The 19,748-nt window shown below is 37.7% G+C and overlaps 1 protein-coding gene across 8 annotated transcripts in view; it reads left to right on the top strand.

Moving 5' to 3' along the window:
• The window catches only part of CDK14 (cyclin dependent kinase 14), a 633,696-nt gene that overhangs the window by 264,216 nt on the left and 349,732 nt on the right, over positions 1 to 19,748 (top strand). For all 8 annotated transcript variants that reach the window (XR_009260494.1, XM_058725143.1, XM_058725146.1 and 5 more), the window contains one exon: positions 10,583 to 10,677. Coding sequence is in view for 7 of the 8 variants with exons in the window: in XM_058725143.1 (XP_058581126.1) it covers positions 10,583 to 10,677 (95 nt within the window). In the remaining variant the exon portion in view is untranslated. The remainder of the gene's footprint in view (positions 1 to 10,582; positions 10,678 to 19,748) is intronic.

Below are 19,748 nucleotides of genomic sequence, written 5' to 3'. Positions count from 1 at the left end.
AGAACCATAGCACAGTGATGTTTAAGCTTGATGCATAAGCATTGAATAGAAAGCTGGGTCAAAATATAGAATGAAGGCTTCACAGGGATAGGAGTTTTGTCTGTGTTTCTCCTGTGTCTATTGATTGGCACACAGTAGATATTAAATAAATATCTCTTGGATGATTCTTAGGTCCCATCCTCCATTGATTTGGATTTGGTAGCTGTGGGATAGAGCCTAATGAATTTGCCTCAGTAGCAGTTGATGTGAGTCATTGAATCATTGAAGGACCACACTTTTAGAAACATCCCATGATGGGCCTGTAGCCGTGGCTCTGGTCATACAAACAGCCTAATTCCTAACGAAGGGTGGTTGAGTCCATTGTGTCTGGAGATAAGCTGCAACATTACCCCACTTTGTGAAGGAATCTGTGTTCCACCCTTTGAGTGGTATCTTGCAAACTCGAGTGTCGTATGTGCTGGCCCCTATGTACTGGCCCCTATGTACTTGAAGCCATGGCAAAGAAAATATTTTCTTACTTTAGACTTCTGTTTATTTCTGTGAACTATATGAGAGCTATTCACATATTTTCATGTAAGGAGAGGTTAAGTCTAGTCACATAGTGATAGCTATTATGATATCAATATTTGTTCTTCTTAACCAGGAGACATAAAGTGGCCCAACCACATATCTTTTTTTATTGCATACTTTGTGGTATTCTTACTGACTATACATGTAGCCCACATGTAATAAAGTATAAAGGGGCAAACCACCTAATAGCTTGTAAACTTAGTTGTTATAGCCAGATGGAAACCAGCTCTTCTGTTAAGTCTTCCAGAAACCCTCAGTTCCTGCGTTGTCTCTTTTCTGCCTTAAGATGGTAGTACGTGGAGCATGACCGCCACTATTCCCAAACCTGTCACTTAGCAAGATTTGTTTCTGTGGAAGTTACTACCAAGATGTTTACATCTGAGAAAACCACACGTCTGCTTTCACATACATGTGTGGATCTTTCTAGTGGCATATAGGAACAAGATGAGCTAGAGCATGGAAAGGCAGCTGGTGGGTCATTTACAGGTTCATCTGGGAGTAATTGGAGACAAGAAAACCAGGAATCTTTTTAGGTGAGTACGTTAATCTTCATTCAGGGATATAGTCTTTAGACAAGAAACAGTTTTAACAGTTTGGATTATCATGTGATATGCGAACAAATTGGAGGCTGATATGGGGCCTGCAGTGTTCCAAGATAGGAAAACGGACCCTAATAATGCAAGGATTTACACCAATACCCTAATGAGGAGGGATTAGTAATGAGGAGGGATTCATAGTGCAGAATCACATTGCACTAATGATTCATTAATGTAGTTGTATTGTAGTTGCATATTAATTGTGTAGTTAAGCATCTGTATGCCATTTTTAGTGCTATGGCAATGCTCTGTAGCCAATCCACTTGTAATAAAGAACTTTTCAAGATCTCTTTTTTACTATAAAAAGAGTGTATCTGTCTCATCAACAATTCAAATGATATAGAAAGGTACATGTAGAAAATGAAATTGTTTCTGTATTCCTGCTTTCAGCTGTAACCATAGTTTGATAAGCAGAGACTTTTTTCTTTTTTCCTATGTAGAGTGGGTTCTTAGCCATTTGGTGGCAGATTAATTGGTTTGAAAGTTTGCAGTGGTAAAAGTAACAATGCATTTGTGGAAAAGTTAAAATTGTTTTGAGCCAGGTAAACTCTTAGGTTGAACCATGTGAAATTGCTGTGTTAGTAGGTCAAAAATGTCAAATATTGGCAGTTTTACGTGGTTCAGCTATACTTTTAGAGGAATCTGTTCTTTGAAGTGATTTAGTAAACATTCGATGTGGATGTGAGGCTGCAGTGTGAAAATAGCCCCCCACTGACTGCTCTTTGCCAGTAGTCAAGTGGTGGGTAAAGACATATTGATGGCAAGGGGGAATGGTGGAGTCTGTCATTTCTAGTATCGTGCTTCAGGTTTGTGATGGGGAAATTAGGAATGGAGCAAAGCAGGAGGAATATGCAGTGTGCTTGAATTTCGGTCTGTCCCCAAATAGAAAAACTTAGTTCTGGAGCAAGTAAAAACAGTAGACTTTTTGATGGATAGGAAACAATTTATGTGATATTTATAAAGTATTCCTAATGTGTTGTATTACCTTTGCATGTTTGGATGATACTGGTGGTCAAGAAACAGGTCTCCAAATCTGGAATGTAATTTTAGCTAAATTAAGTTTGTGTGGTATCACATTTTGACTTTGTGTTTTGGGTTTTCCATGACCTCTTTTCCCCATAAGAGAGTTGACTCTCTGTATATGTGTGTGTATAAAAGTATAAAAAGCAAAAAATGGAATCAAAGATACAGTTCCATTTTTTAACTTAATTCTTTTACTTTTTCATTTATTAGTTTATGAGTGTGTGTGTGTGCGCGTGTGTGTGTGTGTGTGTGTGTGTGTGTGTGTGTGTGTATTTTTCATATTAGAACATCATTAGAGGAAAGGTCTGAAACTAGTAAAACCATAGTATTTCTCCTGCTATGTAGCTCACCTAGCCAGCATACCTTGCAGAACTGTGTACAAGTTAACCTGGGAGCTGCATGTCTGTTCCTTTCTCTGTCTAGATCATCTGGTCTTCTGAGACACAGTTACACAAGCAATCTTGTCTTTTCTCTGCATGTATTGTTTTATTTTTTGTTTCTTTGTGGTTTTTTTCCACTCTTCACCCTAGAGATTTTCCCACTCAGAATATTTCAGCTATGAAAATATTTAGAATGCACTGGCAAGTAACATCTCATTGAAAGTAAGTAGTCTTATTATTTCTAGTATAAAGTGAATTTCAGCAGCCCACAGAGCTATCTAGCTGTGAGCTTAAAGAAAAAAGTTCATGTCTATTTTAGTTGTAGCTTGAGATATGGTTGGCTCCTTGGGTTTAATTAGTAGTAATTTTTGTCTTTTAGAAACGTCAGGTTCTCCATCTACCCCCCTGGAAAAGAACACATTTTAAAAAAAGAGAGAGGGAAATGTGAATATACTATTTCTTTCCAGAGGCTAAAGGGGGAGTGAGAAAGGATAGGTTGTGTTTGTTTGTGGTCGTTCCTTTCCTGGTAGGGTATCAAATAATGATCTACAAAACTTATATATTAAAGAAAGGTTTTGTCCTTTTCTCCATTAACATTGCTTTTTAAAATAGCCACTATAGTGGGAGCTCGATGAAATGAACATACTCTGAACTCTTCTGTTAAATCAGAATTTATTTAATCATGATAAATCAGAATATAGGTGATATTTATCTCTTCCAAGTCAGAGTGGAAATTGAAGAGGTTTATTCTCAAAGTGGGAGGTGAAGGTTTCAATATGGCTGATAAGCGGGTATCCGAATCCTGCTACCAGACTCAGGGAGGCTCCTTGTGTCCTTCTTCCTACTGGGATTTTGTCAGAGGCACAATTATTTTTATAAGCAGCAGTGTTTTTCTGTTTTTGTATTGTTTCAACATCACACTCTTTAAACTGTTGTTAGAATTTTGCCCTCAGCCCTAAATTACAAGTCTTGTACATCAGGTACAATTGAACTGTTTCAAACCTCACTGATGAAATGAATTTAAAGTGTTGCCATATGTTTAAAATTTGTGGAGAAACCAAGCATGCTGGAATTACTAATGCTAACGTTGCAGGATTTGTTTGTCAGCAAACGATGGGAAAATAACATGTGGTATACCCGTGATATTATTAGGATTACATGGGGTATTATTTTGACAGTGTTTGTCTTGAAAAGGGAGACATATTGGTTTTAGAACTTGTAGGTGCTAATCACTGGTCTGACTTGGCAGCCCAGGAGACTTACTTGCCTTGATAACAGCAGGAATTACAGTTTCTGGCAACTCGCTGGGAGCAGTGGCTGCTGCATTGGCAGCCTCAGAGCTAGTCAGGTCTGTCACCTTCCCTGATGTTGATAGATATCATAGACTGGTTTCTGCCCTTCAATGCTGTTTGTCTGCCATCAGCTATGAAATTAGTGGCTCTATCCTTTTTAAAATGCAAATTAGCTATGTAAATCCGAAAAGAAAGAGGGTTTGCTTTCTTTTTTTTTTTTTTTTTTAAAGACTTTATTTTTTTTTCAACGTTTTTTATTTATTTTTGGGACAGAGAGAGACAGACAGAGCATGAACGGGGGAGGGGCAGAGAGAGGGAGACACAGAATCGGAAACAGGCTCCAGGCTCCGAGCCATCAGCCCAGGGCCCGACGCAGGGCTCGAACTCACGGACCGCGAGATCGTGACCTGGCTGAAGTCGGACGCCCAACCGACTGCGCCACCCAGGCGCCCCAAGAGGGTTTGCTTTCAAATACAGATATTGGTACTTATTTAAGTGATAGCGTACTTTAAAAGTGTATATAAATGTATTTAGAAATCTAAAATCTGTAGGGCACCTGGGCGTTTCAGTCGGTTAAGCATCTGACTTCCACTCAGGTAGAAGTTTGTGTGTTTGGGCCCCGCATCAGGCTGCTGGAGCCTGCAGCCTGCTTTGGATTCTGTGTCTCCCTCTCTCTCTGCCTTTCCCCCATTCACACTCTGTTTCTCTCTCTGTCTCTCTGTCTCTCTCTCTCAAAAATAATAAATACACATTAAAAAAAGAGAAATCTAAAATGTGTAATAATTGAGACTTATTAAAAAGAAATGTAGAGACTTTGAGTCTTCATGTAGAAGTGGTCAAAATATATGAAACATGACATGACTCTTTTATTAGTCACTGTCAGGAGGAAAAAAAAAAAAACACAACATTTTTTCCCCCAAGATGAATGATGGCAGGAATTCAGTTTTACTGAAATTGTGGGGGAAACGCCATGGGAAATGACGAGTGTGGAGACATTACTTTGAGAAATGAGCAACAATTTAGGTGTAAGTGGTGAGAGAAAGGCAGTAAGTAATATGGTGGAGGTGCATGGAGGGGTGGTTAAAAAAAAATCCTAAGGCAAAGAATCCTCAAGGCATGGGATTCTTAATTTAGTGGAAATTTCTGTACCTTTCTGGAGTTGTTGCTGATAAGGATGGATCATTACTGAATTTGACAGGCTAAGAGGATAAGTTGAAAAATGAAATTGGACAAGGTTGTGCAGATCCTATTGTATGATGTATTTACAAAACTTGCCTCACAAAGCCATGTTCCTTTCAGGCAACATGTTTTCTTTAAGTCCTTGATTCATTTCACATGTATGCATTCTGCACTGGATAGGTATGAAGTACCATATCTGACCATCATTTTCAAATACCCTCTTGTGGTTTGAAATATTAATCTCTGAGGATCAATCAGCCTCAGAGGACTAGTGCAGGGGCAAGTATCCTTTTTAAAATGAGCAAATGTGAAATTGGCCCCCAGATTAATATCTGAAAGCTAGCTATTTAATAAAGTTTTAATTGTTAAAGGCTGATGAGCTAGTTGAATAATTAAAAGAAAGATTATAAATTACTGAAATTAATAATACAAAACTATCGTAAGTCTATATAATGGTTGTTCCTTCACTGTTCGTGTACTGTGATTTTATTGTTGTAATTATTTTCTCAGGTGTGCTAATTTACAAAACTCGGGTAGAATAAATTTGTAGATGTTATTTCTGTAAGGTTTATTTTCAGTGTTTATTATGAGGGAGAGAGAGTGTATGCAAGCACACGCACGAGCTGGGGAGAGGAAGAGAGAGAGGGAGAGAGAGAATCCCAAGCAGGCTCCATGCTCAGTGCAGAGCCGGTCTTGGGGCATGATCCCACGATCCTGGGATCATGACCTGAGCCAATATCAAGAGTCGTACACTTAACCGACTAAGCCACCCAGGCACCCCAAGGTTTTTAGCGTGTAAAGCTAACCTGCCCATGGTGGACACATGTGAGAGGAAGAAGGTCTTTCCATGGTGGCTTGGACTTCTCTGGTCTTGGCCTACATGCTGCTGCTACTAACCCAGTTTCAGAGGGAACACACCTCTTGTTGTCTTCCAGTGTTGGACCAGCCACACAAGTTAATTCTTTTTCTGAATGGCCTTCTTTGGACCAAATATATGGTTATTCAAGTTTATCTTGGGATTAAGGGTATACTATATGGTCCTGAAACAGTTTTGCATGGAGAAATCTATAGAAATTCATAGCGATAACAATAGCTCTCATAACTGCTCGCATTCATTGAGGTCATGCTAGAACTTGGTCTGTATGCCTTCTCTGCCATTCAGGGAGATGCCTACTGCAGCCCGTTTTGTATGGTGATTACATCTCTAAAATATCATTTTTCTTCTGAATAAAAATAGTAAATACTCCAGACTTGCTTTTTTTAAGTATGTTGGAACATGGGTACATCTCTTTATTTTTATTTTTTAATAGATTTTATTATTTTTTTAATGTTTATTTATTTATTTTGAGAGAGAGAGAGAGAGAGAGAGAGAGAGAGAGAGAGAGAGAGAGAGAGAGAATAGAGCCTGAGCAAGGGAGGGGCAGGGAGATTGGGAGAGAGAGAATCCTAAGCAGGCTCTGCACTGTCAGTGCAGAACCAGATGTGGGGATACAACTCATGAGCCGTAAGATCATGACCTGAGCCTAAACCAAGAGTCAGACACTTAACCAACTGAGCCACCCAGGCACCCCAATAGACTTTATTTATTTTAAAAAATGTTTTAATTTTAATTTTAGTTTTTGAGAGAGAGTGACAGAGACAGAGTGTGAGCAGGGGAGGGGTGGAGAGAGAGGAATACACAGAAATCTGAAGCAGGCTCTAGGTTCTAAGCTTTAAGCACAGAGCCTAATGCAGAGCTTGAACTCAACAGACTATGAGACCATGACCAGAGTCCATGGCCTGAGCTGAAGTCAGATGCTTAACCGACTGAACCACCCAGGTGCCCCTAGACTTTATTTTTTTAATACAGGTTTAGGTTCACAGCAAAATTGAATGGCAAGTGCAGAGAGTTCTCATACAACCCCTGCCCACCACCACTTACCTCTTCCCCACTGCTGCCCCTATGCCTCCCCTGATATCAACATCTCTCACCAGAACGGTACATTCATTACAACTGATGAACCTACACTAACACGTCATTATCACCCAAAGTCCAAGGTTTAAATTAGGATTTATGCTTGGTGTTAGAAATCTTTTTTAAAAGATGTGGTTTTGCAGTATTATTGGGTATCAAGAATTTATCCAGGGGCCACCAGTGTCAGGAACTAGGTTCTTAATAAATTCTTGATGAATAAATGAATGATTACAAGTTCTTGACAGAACACATGCAAAATATTTTTTTTGTTTTTCTCTTCAGTTTGTATACCAAAAACAAAAATTGAAGATTAATTAAAATAAATAATGATAGAGGGAAACTCCTGTTCTTTGAGTATTGTGCTGGAATGGTCACTGATCTAGGGGGAAATAATTCTGTTTATATCTGGTCTTACTGAGGGATGAAAAAGAGTTTATCCTTAAATTAATACTTGTGCTTATAGTATATAAAATTCTCATATACCTACTTAATAGGGGTTTTGGTTATTTGATAAGATTGGTTACTTCCATGGTGCATTATTACGTGCATATTTTTTTTCCTGTCTTCCATGGTTCTTTTATTCTTAACAGGGTTTGAAAGGTGTGAGACTAAATCTACTTATTATTTAATTAATAAGTAATGTCTTGTAAATATTTCATGTCTTTTTACTCTGAAGTTCCATTTTTCTATATATATATAACCCGGTTATGTCCTTTGTGGTATTATTTATAAAAAGGGAAATCTAAAGGTATTCATTTATTTGTGGTAAGCAGTGTTGCAGTGAGTCTGATTATGGGGGGAGTGGAGTTGTCTCATTCCCTTTTTTAATTAAGAAAAAAAAAGAAGAGCCTTGTGTGGAGGAAGGAATGGAATTTAAGAGGTAGAATCAGCTATTCCTTGCCCAGGTCTTGAAATTGACAACAGTGTTAGCCAGTCTTCTCTGAATTTTTGGAACGGTCGATATCAAAGGGCCTTGTGTTGAAAATGAGTGTTACCAAAAAAAAAAAAAAAAAAGAAAGAAAGAAAGAAAGAAAATGAGTGTTATCTGTTAATAGACTGAGATCTGGGGCTAGTGCTGGTCGTGTAGTAAAAGGAAGATAAATCGAAGGAGGAGGAGCTGCCAGATGGTAGCAGACTCTTCAAGGAATATTCAAAGTGTGTGTGTGTGTGTGTGTGTGTGTGTGTGTGTGTGTCCACACTGGGGAACCTAAATGAATGACAATCAGTAAATTTATTGAGTTGCTACTATGTATCAGGCTTTGATCTTGGACATGAAGTTTAGAGGACAGTGAATGATGGCTGCCTAGTCTTGAATCCTTCCACTCCCACTTCTCCAAAAGTTATAAATCCAACAGAGAGACCAAATAAAAGTGCACATGACCCACATCTTTAAAAACATTAGGAGATGCCACAAGTCTGTGGTTGCAGAATGGGACAAGGGAAACTTTAGACAGGTTTAAGAGACTGTGAAAAAGAATAGAGGGATGTGGAGAGCTGAGATGAAAGCACAGACAGAATCAGTCTGGAAAGAGAAAACTGGGTCTCCATGTAGTTCACAGCAGTGACTATAGAAAAGATAAAAACTGAATGGGATTGGAACTGGCAGGCATTGGAAAGTATTGCCTATGGGAGAGATTCAGATATATAGCAAAAGGGTAGTACCCCTTGAAGACATGGCAGTGAAAGTAAAGAAGGAAAGACAAGGGAGAAATTAAGGATCCTATAGAAATGAAAAAGAAACAAAACTCCCCAAACTCTTCCCTTTCTCCCACCTGTACCATCCGTAATAACTACATAGCAGAGAGAAGAGAGGACTCTCAAACTAAGAGCACAGCACTTTGGATGAATAGAAATAGATCAAATACATCTGTATAAAACTGCTGTAAAAACTCAGAAAATATAAAACAATGCATTTCAGCTCATAAAAATGCTTTTCAAAAAACAACCATAGGGGCTCTTGGGCAAGTCAGTTGGTTAAGTGTCCAACTCTTGATTTTGGCTCAAGTCATGATCTTAGGGTTTTGGGATTATGGGCTCTGCATTGAGCTCCATGCTGAGCCTGCTTAAGATTCTCTCTCCCTCTCCCTCTCCCTCTCCCTCTCCCTCTCCCTCTCCCTCTCCCTCTCCCTCTCCCTCTCCCTCTCCCTCTCCCTCTCCCTCTCCCTCTCCCTCTCCTTTTCCCTCTCCCTCCCTCCCTCTGCCCCTCTCCCCCACTCATGTGCTCGCGCGCGCTCTCTCTCTCTCTCTCTCTCTCTAATAAAAAAAAGCCATAAATTAAAGAAAACTGTACACAATATGGTAATCTAAATTAAATTTTCTCATTCAGGCTCTTGGGTGTATGAAACCTAAAAATCCCACCTTGACTTGGTAATATAAAAGCTCAGAAGAAAAATGTACAAAAACCAAAATGAAATGAAGTAAGTTATTTGAACTCCCAGGAAATATAAAAGAAAAGTCAAATTGGAAATGAAGTGTAAATTACATGATGTCCAAGGGAAAATAGATTCAAATGTCAGGTGACCCAGTATACTAATATTTACATTAGATATAAATGGCCTAAATATCACTTAAAAGAGATTGGCAAAATGGATTTAAATTTTTTTTTAACATTTATTTATTTTTGAGAGACAGAAACAGCATGAGTGGGGGAGGAGCAGAGAGAGAGGGTGGGTGACACAGAATCTTAAGCAGGCTCCAGGCTCTGAGCTGTCAGCACAGAGCCCGACATGGGGCTTGAACTCACAGACTGCAAAATCATGACCTCAGCTGAAGTCAGATACTTAACCGACTAAGCCACTCAGGCACCCCATGACAGAATGGATTTAAAAAACACATGGCCCAATGATATGTTGTCTATAAAACACTTACATATTCAAATATAATGATTTTGGTAGGTTAAAAGATGTAAACAGATACACCATCAAAAGTAAGCTGAAGTGGTTATATTAATATCTGACAAAACAGGCCCAGAGGTAAGAAAATTACCAAAGACAAAGAGAGACATTATATGTGGATATAGGAGCCAGTTCACAAAGAAAACATAGCAATTCCAAATGTATATCTAGTAAACACCAGAGCTTCAAAATACACAAAGCAAAAACTGGCAGAATTCAAATGAGAAATTGACAAATCCCCAATTACAATTCTCTTAGTCACTAATAGAACCATTATGCAGAAAATAGCAAGTGTATAGAAGAATTGAAGGACACGATCAACCAACAGAATCTAATTGGCATTTATAGAACTTTCCACCCAAGTTCAGCAGAATATATATTCTCTATACATCTGGCATGTATATCAAGATCAAGCATATCCTTATAATAAAACAAACCTTAACAATTTTCAAACAATTGAAATCATACCAAGTATGTCCTCTGCTTATAGTGGACTCTACCTAGAGGTTATTAACAAATAACAAGTGAAATAATTGGGGGATCTTCATCTAAATGAAAACCCTGTTCCTCTGTCCTTGATTCTGAATAGTTTTCGGCTTGGAAAATGGAAAAATAGATATTGATATGGAAAAATGATGATGAAATATATCAGTTGATTGTTACGCATTGTCTCTTTTTCTATTTTGTTTTACAGCCTCTCTGTTAAAAGGACTAAAACATGCTAACATAGTTCTGCTTCATGACATCATCCACACCAAGGAGACGCTGACACTTGTGTTTGAATATGTGGTGAGTAAAATAAGAATTCAGATTTTACAAATATAAATAAAATTCTTGTAATATTATCATAGAGTTTCTTATTTAGGTTGCTATATACTGAAGTGAGTATTTCATCCAGTAAGTTTGCATAGTTTTGAAAAATCCAGAAAAATGTTAAGATATATTATTTATAGATATAGATATATATTTATAAGCATAAATATATAATGGATATATTATCTCTTTATAACCTGTTGTTACTTTGATGTGCTGTAATTTTTTGGTTTATCAAATAGGATTAAACAGCACAGTGGTGATCATTCCATCAAAGGAAGTTCACAGACAATTTATTTTTCCTTTGGACTTGTAACCTGGTTTCTCAGAAGCATCCTTATTAAGGTTGTGGTTTTTTTAATTGTTGTTGTTTTCATGGAGGAAAGCCTGATACTTACAATTTAGACTTCATAGTTTTCCCCCTCAGTTGGTATTTCAGCTATTAATTAAAACTTCCAATTTGCATAGCACACAATGTAATGATCTTATTGTGCTGAGAGTATTACTGCTGGAAGACTTGGACTTGAACTCATAATTAATCTTTCTCCATTTCTCTTAGAAAAACATATGGTATTTATGTAGCACCACTTCAGCATTTAACTGTGGAATCATGAAATGTAACCATGATAATTAACATCCCAATTTTCACAGATGGATCTGAGAACATGTAATTTATAAGATACAAATGACATCGGTGGAGACTTTTATTGAGAAGAGTAGCTGTTGGTATTGTGAATGTATTAGTATCCCATTTTGTAATTATCACACTACTTTTTTAAAAATTTGAAATAGTTTCCTTTTTTTAAAATATATAATAGAATGCATATTTGCAGCATTTTTATCTTGCTAATGTCTGCCTGTTTCTGTTTATCATTTGAAAATTGTTGTCTTATGAAGAAGCCATTTCTCTTCTCTATTTACATATAAATGATAGATACATTTGAATAATATGGTAATGCAACTACAAGGACGGCTAAAGCTGAGCAGTTGAATATATTACATGCTACCAAGAATGGATGCAGATTCACACATCAATGCAAATATAATTTCTTTTGTTTAATCAGTGATTTTGGAGTCAATAACATATTCAGTTGGTTTAGAATTGGAATTTTTGTTTCCTATTTTCCAGTAGGTCTAGTTGCAATATTGCAATTAAATCTAGATTTTTATTACTATACTTGACTAACTTTTATATTTTATGGAAAATAGATTTCAAAAATGTACTTATTCCCTCCTCCAAAATTAGATAATTAAGCTAAAAGGAATAAAAGTAGTTTGGCCTCTAAAATCATTTACATTAATAGAGAAACTAACAGAAATAATATGAAAGTATGTCCTCCAAATCTTAAAAGAAAACTAAATATATTTGTGAGGCTAAAAATGTGTGTTTCAGATCACATGTCATTTGATGATTTTCTATTCTGTGGACGTTGCCACATGAAAGAAATTCACTGTCCTGAAATATTTGCTAATTGATTAAGGCTGACTTTTAAACATGTCCTGCAGTATTTGCTAACTGATTAAGACTGACTTTTAAACAATCACTCTTCTTTGTGTGAGGGAAATTTTCCCTGGTCCCAATTCTTTTGGAGCATCCCTGGTCAATCAACCACATAGTATAGTGTGGACATATATGGTACTTTTCAAGCAACATTTTTCTTCCTGACTTCTCTGGGGGAGATAAGCTTAACCTGTTCACTTTCAGAGAATAGGGCAAGTATGTGTCATTTATGGTTTAGGACTGCCCTGCCTTGCCTCTGCTTGGTTCCCCACTCCACCATTTCCTCACTTCCCCATTGTCCTTTGCCTTCTTCCTTTCCTTTCTTTGTCTTTTTCTGCTTTCATCTCCTATCCTTTGGCTTTCTTGGGTGAAGTACTTTTCGTTGCTACAGCTGAAGTTTGTTTGGGCTTTGTTTATTTTAAGTAAAATGTTTCAGTGGATCTCTGAAATCAGAATTGGGGTAGGGGTGGGGAAGAGCTCCAGGCTGTAGAAATATCTTACAGGAGTCTTCCCAGTTAGAGTGGAGGAGATGTCGATTCCTTGGCAGCTTTGGTCTATGTGGCAAGTATCCAGTATAAAAATAACTCCCTTGAATATTTCCTACGGGTTTTATTTTTTATACTGTTTTTGTTGTTGTTGTTGGTTGTTGTTTATACACATACTGATATCTCAAGAAGATTAAAGCTAGTACATATTTTAATGGATTAATCAGATTGCTTTCCTCACAGTATCTAGCAGAAATAAATTCTGCTCTTTTCTGGTGTGTTTCATAGCAGTAGAAAGGCAATAGTAATTTCAAAGCACGAAATGCCTTGGGAATTAGAACAGATCTAGGTGAGGGATGTAGGCTAGGAAACAGGAGGGCACTGAGGGCCTGGGATGATGAGTGATAGATCAGAATGGGAGGTGAAAGAATATTTCAGACAATTATGACCACAATACTAAAAATCAGCAACTAAAATTTATTGAGTTCTAGGCCAAGCATTGTGCTGGGGGTTTTACATTCATTATCATTTTTATATTCTCAACAGCCTCATGGAAGTATGAATATCAGCACTTTACAAAGGAGAAAACTAAGGATTAGGGAGATTAGGTACTTTTCCAGGATCTTGTAGCATGCATGTAAAACAGACTCAGACCCATATTATTCTGATTCCCAATTGTAATGTTGTATCTCCTATTTATTTTTACAACTTTACTTAGATTGAGCTTTTGGTCAGAGGAGGAAAAGAAGAAATTTTCTTTTTCTTTCCACCACCCTCCCTTATCCTGCTCTTAAGATCCTGAGGGCAGTTAAATCCTAAATATACAGATAAACTGCTTTGTTGTTTAAATTACTTTTATGGACTGGTCAAAAGCCTAGTTATTTAAGATTTTATTTTAATTATGAAATGTTTTAAGTTTCCATAAAACAAACTTACAGGGGTGCCTGGGTGGCTCAGTTGGTTAAGCGTCTGACTCTTGGTTTTGACTCAGGTCATGATCTCACAGTTGTGGATTCAAGTCCCACATTGGGTTCTATGTTCACAGTGCAAAGCCTGCTTGGCATTTCTTTTTCTCCCTCTCTCTCTGCTCCTCCCCAGCTCTCTCTCTCTCTCTCTCTCTCTCTCTCTCTCTCTCTCAAAAAATAAATAAATAAACATTAAAAAATAGTTTAAAAAGCAAACTTATAAATTATATTATTACCCTTAAAACACTTGCGCGCGCACGCGCGCGCACACACACACACACACACACACACACACACAAAACCTTGTTATTTAGCAAGCCCTAAAATCAATACCAAACATTTTAATGTATACTTTCCTAAACTTAGTAATATTACCGTATTTAAAAATTGTTAACTTCAAAGTTGTTTTTCTAAAAAGTGTTGATTTTATACTTCCATGTAATTAATAGTACCTTTTTTTTTTGAGGAAGAGAAATGAGGAAGTTAAACTGTGTAAGAAAAATCCATATACTATGACCATTGAAACCCTAGATATGAAAGAAAGGAAAAATTATTTAAGATTAACTAGGTACTATTGGATTTTTTCTTTGGATTTTAGTTAAGTGTTCAAGGTTTTTTTTTTTTAAGATTCCTATGTAATTTGAGTTCCACGAAGTGGAAGATTCTTATTTATGATAGTGTACAAACTGTGTATGTGTATTTCTGTTCTTTGCTTTAAAAGAGAACTCAAAGCCTAGCTACTTTGTGTTATTCCCATGAATGACATTCTAGGTTACACAAAAGCCTGGCGAGGGGGCCAGAATAATGGAATAAATGATGAGCTGTTAGTGATGTGAAAGAATACTGGAAGATATGACATTGGAGGTCATTATGAAAACTGTTAAGTGGATAATTAGATATTGCTAGTGTAGGCTGTCTCTTATGTACTGTGGAAAGCTCCTAAAATGTCCAAAATTTAGATTCTTATACACTTTCAAAATGTGTAGATATAATCTGTGAGCTGCAAGGTTGGCAACATCCTGGGAAACATGCTGCTCAATTTGCCCATGCCTCAGTCAAGTAGCACATGGACCCTGGTAATGTGTGCTGTTTTGAGTACTACCTTCATGTCATTATTGTCAAATGTGAAAGAGCATTTTCACCAAGGAATGACTCAATTAGCTTGAAAAATAGATCTTATTATACAGTGGTGTAAGACATTGTTATAGCTCTCTTTCTTCCTACATGCATTAGAAGGTTGGAAGAGAATTCCTATAGAAAATAGTGAAAGTGAAAACAATTTTTTTCTACTTAAATGGAAAGTTAAGCAACTACGGTCTGTCCCTCCTTCCCTCCCACCCTCCTTCCCTCCCTTCTTCCTCCCTTCCTCCCTCCCTGCTTCTTTCTTTCTTTTTCTTTCTTTCTCTTTCTTTCTCTTTCTTTCTCTTTCTTTCTTTCTTTCTTTCTTTCTTTCTTTCTTTCTTTCTTTCTTTCTTTCTTTCTTTCTTTTCCTTCCTTCCTTCCTTCCTTCCTTCCTTCCTTCCTTCCTTCCTTCCTTCCTTCCTTCTTTCCTTCCTTCCTTCCTTCTTTCCTTCCCTCCTTTCCCAAAGACAAGTGCCACATTAGCCTATTTAACACTATGCTGAAAATTTTATTTTTTTTATTAACAAAATTTTTTTACATTTATTTATTTTTGAGAGACATAGCACAAGTTGGGGAGGGGCAGAGAGAGAGAAGGAGACACAGAATCCGAAGTAGGCTCCAGGCTCTGAGCTATCAGCACAGAGCCCCACATGGGGCTCAAACTCACAAACCGCGAGATCATGACCTGAGCTGAAGTCGGATGCTCAACCGACTGAGCCACCCAGGCACCCCCATGCTGAACATTTTAAAACAGATTCCATCAGTGGAAATATGAATACTAATAATACATGTGATCATGTAAATATATATTACTATTAAAGTGCATAACTGTTCTGTTGTGGTTTTTATAACATGAGATCAAAGTATGTGTAGCAGAACTCTTCATTGCATATTTATTATATATAAGAAGAAAAGCAACAAACATTATATTCATTGGAACAATCACTTTATTTTTTTTTTTGCTGTGCTGTAAAACTAGTAAAATACTCAAAACTAATGTGTAACATTATGTAAAAACAATCTATATTACATATGAAAAAAGCTGTCTCCAAAAATTATGTAAAGTGATTGATGTATCATCAAAATTCACATAAGTTATTCTTATAGTACTTTTATTCTACAAAATACTCTCTTATACATGTTATTCTATGAGATTCCATCTTTAGCCCTTTAAGATACTTAAATCACATATTGTTATTACTCAGTTTTGGCTTTTTGTTACCCAGTTTTTTATTGATGAGGAAAAATAATGCTTAGAGACTTTCAAGTAAAATCACTCAGGTAAGTTATAAGGGTAAAAGCTAAGGCTTCTGTGCCAAGACCCTTGTTATCCCATCTCATCTTGTAAATAGCTGGTGTTAGGATAAAGAACCATCTTCACATTTTTATATGATGGTCTGAGATGTGGGTGATGTTCAAATATGGGAACGGCAGCTGAGAGTTACATTCTGTCTTTCCCCCCTGCCACACAATTTACCTCATTATTTGGTTTCTCTACCTCATACATTTTGATTTCTAAATCTATGAGGAATGCTTTAATTTGCATGATTTTAAACCACATCTGTTCTCAAAAACTGTAGCTCTCCCTCACTGTTCTGGTTTCCAGATTAAACTATCTTGGAGAAGTTGAATATGTTTCTGCTTCCTATGAGATAAAATACATGTGCACATGTGCATGCACGTACAACTTTAAATGGGAGTATTTAGGGGAGGCCTTGCTGAGAAGGTGAGAAGTATTTAGGGACAAAATCTGAAGGAGATACAGGAGGAACACACATATATTTGAGGCAAGTGGTTGGATTCAGGATCTGTTTTCAAGGATGAGCCGATAGAATTTGATGTGGTATTTGAGAGATGAAGAGCAGTCAGGAATGACCCCACGGATCTGGACTTGAGCAACTCTAATTGTGGAGCTGCTGTGAGGAAAGATGGGACAGACTGCAGAAGAAGCAGTGTGGGGAAGAACACAGTTCACATTCAAACAGGTTGACATGTGTATTGCATATGCAAGTGAACATGTCACAAGGCAGTTGGGTGCATGAGTCTGGAACTTTGGAAAGAGATCCAGGGTAGAAATTTGGAAGTTGCCTGGGCTGTAGATATTATTTGACAAGGTGATTGTATGGGATCACTGAGTATGGTGACTGTTTCCCTAGTGACCCTAAGTGAACCATGTCTTTGTATACTCACACCCTTGTGCAATCCTTACCCCTTAATCTAGACTGGGCTTGTGGCTTGCTCTAGCCAATAAAGCAATATGGTGGAAGTGACACTGTGCCAGTTGTAGTCCTGACAGCTTCTCTTTTGTGCTCTGGAGCAAACTGACCAGCTGTGTTAGAATTCCAGTTGTCCTGCTGAAGAGGCTAGATGGAGAGCCAGAGGCTCTGGATGGTGTGGAAGAAAACTGAGTACCTGAAACACAGTGTGAAGTTAGGCTCTAGGTACAAGACTCTAACCAAGCCATTTGCCCAGCCAGCCTAGCTGCTGGCTGCCAGATCTGTGATTGAATAAGCCATTTGGGGAGTGGGAGGGGGCCGTATTCCAGGCTCACAAGTATCACATGGTGATTGTCCCTGCTATGCCTTTTCTGAATTTGCAACCCAAGAATTGTGAGAAATGATAAGATGGTTGTTGTTTTAAACCATTAAGTTTAGGGTTAGTTTGTTGTATATACTCAGTAATTAAAACACCATATGCATGAATGAGCAGAGAAAGTGGAAGAGAATCTTATGGACTGAATACTGGGACATTCTACCATTAAGGGTCATAATGATGAAGAACTATCAATGAAAGGATACTGAAAAGAAAACACCAGTAAGAAAGGAAACTATTCATGAACTCAGATAAAGCTGTTTCATCTGAGACTGAACGCAAGAGCAGAGCAGGGGCTGCCTCTCCAGTGCCTAGCAGCGTGTCTGGTGATAGGTACTTAGCAAATGTTTTTGATATGAATGAGTGAGTGACATTTGAAGCGGGAAGAACAAAAGATTATAATAGTTTCACCAGTTAAGGCAGACAACTGAGAGAAAGCAGAACTACTAATTCATGTTTCAAAATATTTCTTTATTAAGAAAATTTTTTTTATTTTTCTTTACTTTTATCTACATTGCATCTTCAGTTTCCATCTAGAGTCTTTTTTTTTCTCTCAAAGCAAATATTCTTCCAAGCAGAAGACTTAGAGCAAATCTGACTCCATAGCAATGAGAGTGGGCCTCAGACAATGGGATAGTCAGAAGCCACCTAGTTGTGTCAGAGGAATTAAAGGGTCTGGCTGCTCTGAACAAATGTACCAGTCAGAGTTCTCTCTTGCAAGCAACAGAAATTCTCTTTGGCTGAATTAAACAGAAAAGTTATTGAGAGGCTATCATGTGGCTGACAGACCTGCTGGGAAGAATTTAAAAATCAGCAGGAGCAGTGAGAAGCTGGATAGCCAGACCAGAGCCAAAACCATGCTAGGGGACTGTTGCCACTAGGAATGTTGACTCCAGACATGGTCTCTTATTTCACTGTCCTGACTGTCGTGGGTAACTGGATGTTATTACCTCTGCTGACGATGGCAAAACAGCATGGATATTCTCCCTGATTCTATGGGTTGTTAGCTCTTACTGCTGAGTTAGAGTTGGTTGTGTTTGGTTAAGTGACACTAGGTCTCATGTCCATGTTTTGACTGCACACGCCCCTCAGAGAGTGGCTTTTGCAACAGCAGCTGGCCTTGCCTTCCACCAAAAGCCATAAAGCAGGGGATCTTCAAACATAGGTAATACATTCGTGTACAGAAGACACTTCACTCCCGTGCTCTTTCCAATCCCCTCTCCCCAAAAAACACCTCATGAACATCCACTAGAATAAGCTTGTGATGTAGTCCTGGATAAATTGCATCTAGAATGTGAAAAGAATCACAGGTGGTGTATTCATAGAACTATTGTGTATAATCTTTGAACAATCAAGAATGAAGGTGGTTTTTAACAGGTGGTGGGGAACTAAGCTCTTGAATCTATAGAGGTGTAAGCACCCTATAGAGCATTAATGAAATTCAAAACTAGATTTTTGTACATTAAAGTCTAATAATCTTCATTCCCTTTTAGTAAGTAGCAGTGTTATTTCCTGATTTCAGTAAAGCTTGTGGCAAGGACTCATGACATCCTTAGAATAAAATTGAAATCCAGATGTTAGAAGATTATTATTCTTTCAGTTTATTACTGGATAAACAACTTCACCCAAAGCCTATTGATTAATGAATTGACATCGGGGTGGAGAAAAGTTTATGAGGGTATGCTGGAGGGCACTGTCTTTGACCTTGTTCTGTTTGAAATTTTTATTAATGACTCAGATGAAGACATGGTGATGATGTGCTTGACCTATTTGTGGGCTTCATAGCTGGGAGCCATAATTAACACTTGGGGTGATGGAATCAGGGGTCAAAACAGAATCTGACAAAAGAATCTGACAAAATGATGAGTAGAAACTACAGTCTGAATTGCTGTAGGATAAGTAAAACAATGTTTTTGGTTAAAAAAAAATAAGCCCAAGCTAATATGGAAAAACAGGATGGAGGAAAGTTAACTTCAAAATAGTTCATATGAAAAAGACTAGTAATTTCTTTGCCTTAGCGAAGGGAAGCAAACAGGAGCATGCACCTAGGATGGCAGGAGGTCTGTGAACCATGTATATCACCAGTTATGGTGCCAGGAAGACTTATTCTGGAGGATTAGGCATACTAGAGAGTAGAAGAAAGGTAATGTGTGTATTCCAGACAGGATAGGAAAGCCAAGTATGAGAATTCTGGGGAGGCTAGTCTTGGCTTAATCCTGGGAAAGATTTGCTAATGTTTTGTGTTACTCGTAAGTTAACTTCAGTGTCTCAAAGTGTAATGAATGTCTTACCACTAAAAGTATTCAAATAGAGGGTAGGTGGATCCATATCAGAAATACTGTAGGAAGGGTTCCTAACCTGTACGCTATGTAGGGCAATTGA

Source organism: Neofelis nebulosa, chromosome 4, assembly GCF_028018385.1.
Source record: "Neofelis nebulosa isolate mNeoNeb1 chromosome 4, mNeoNeb1.pri, whole genome shotgun sequence".
Taxonomy (NCBI): domain Eukaryota; kingdom Metazoa; phylum Chordata; class Mammalia; order Carnivora; family Felidae; genus Neofelis; species Neofelis nebulosa.
This window is presented reverse-complemented; position numbering and strand designations above follow the sequence as displayed.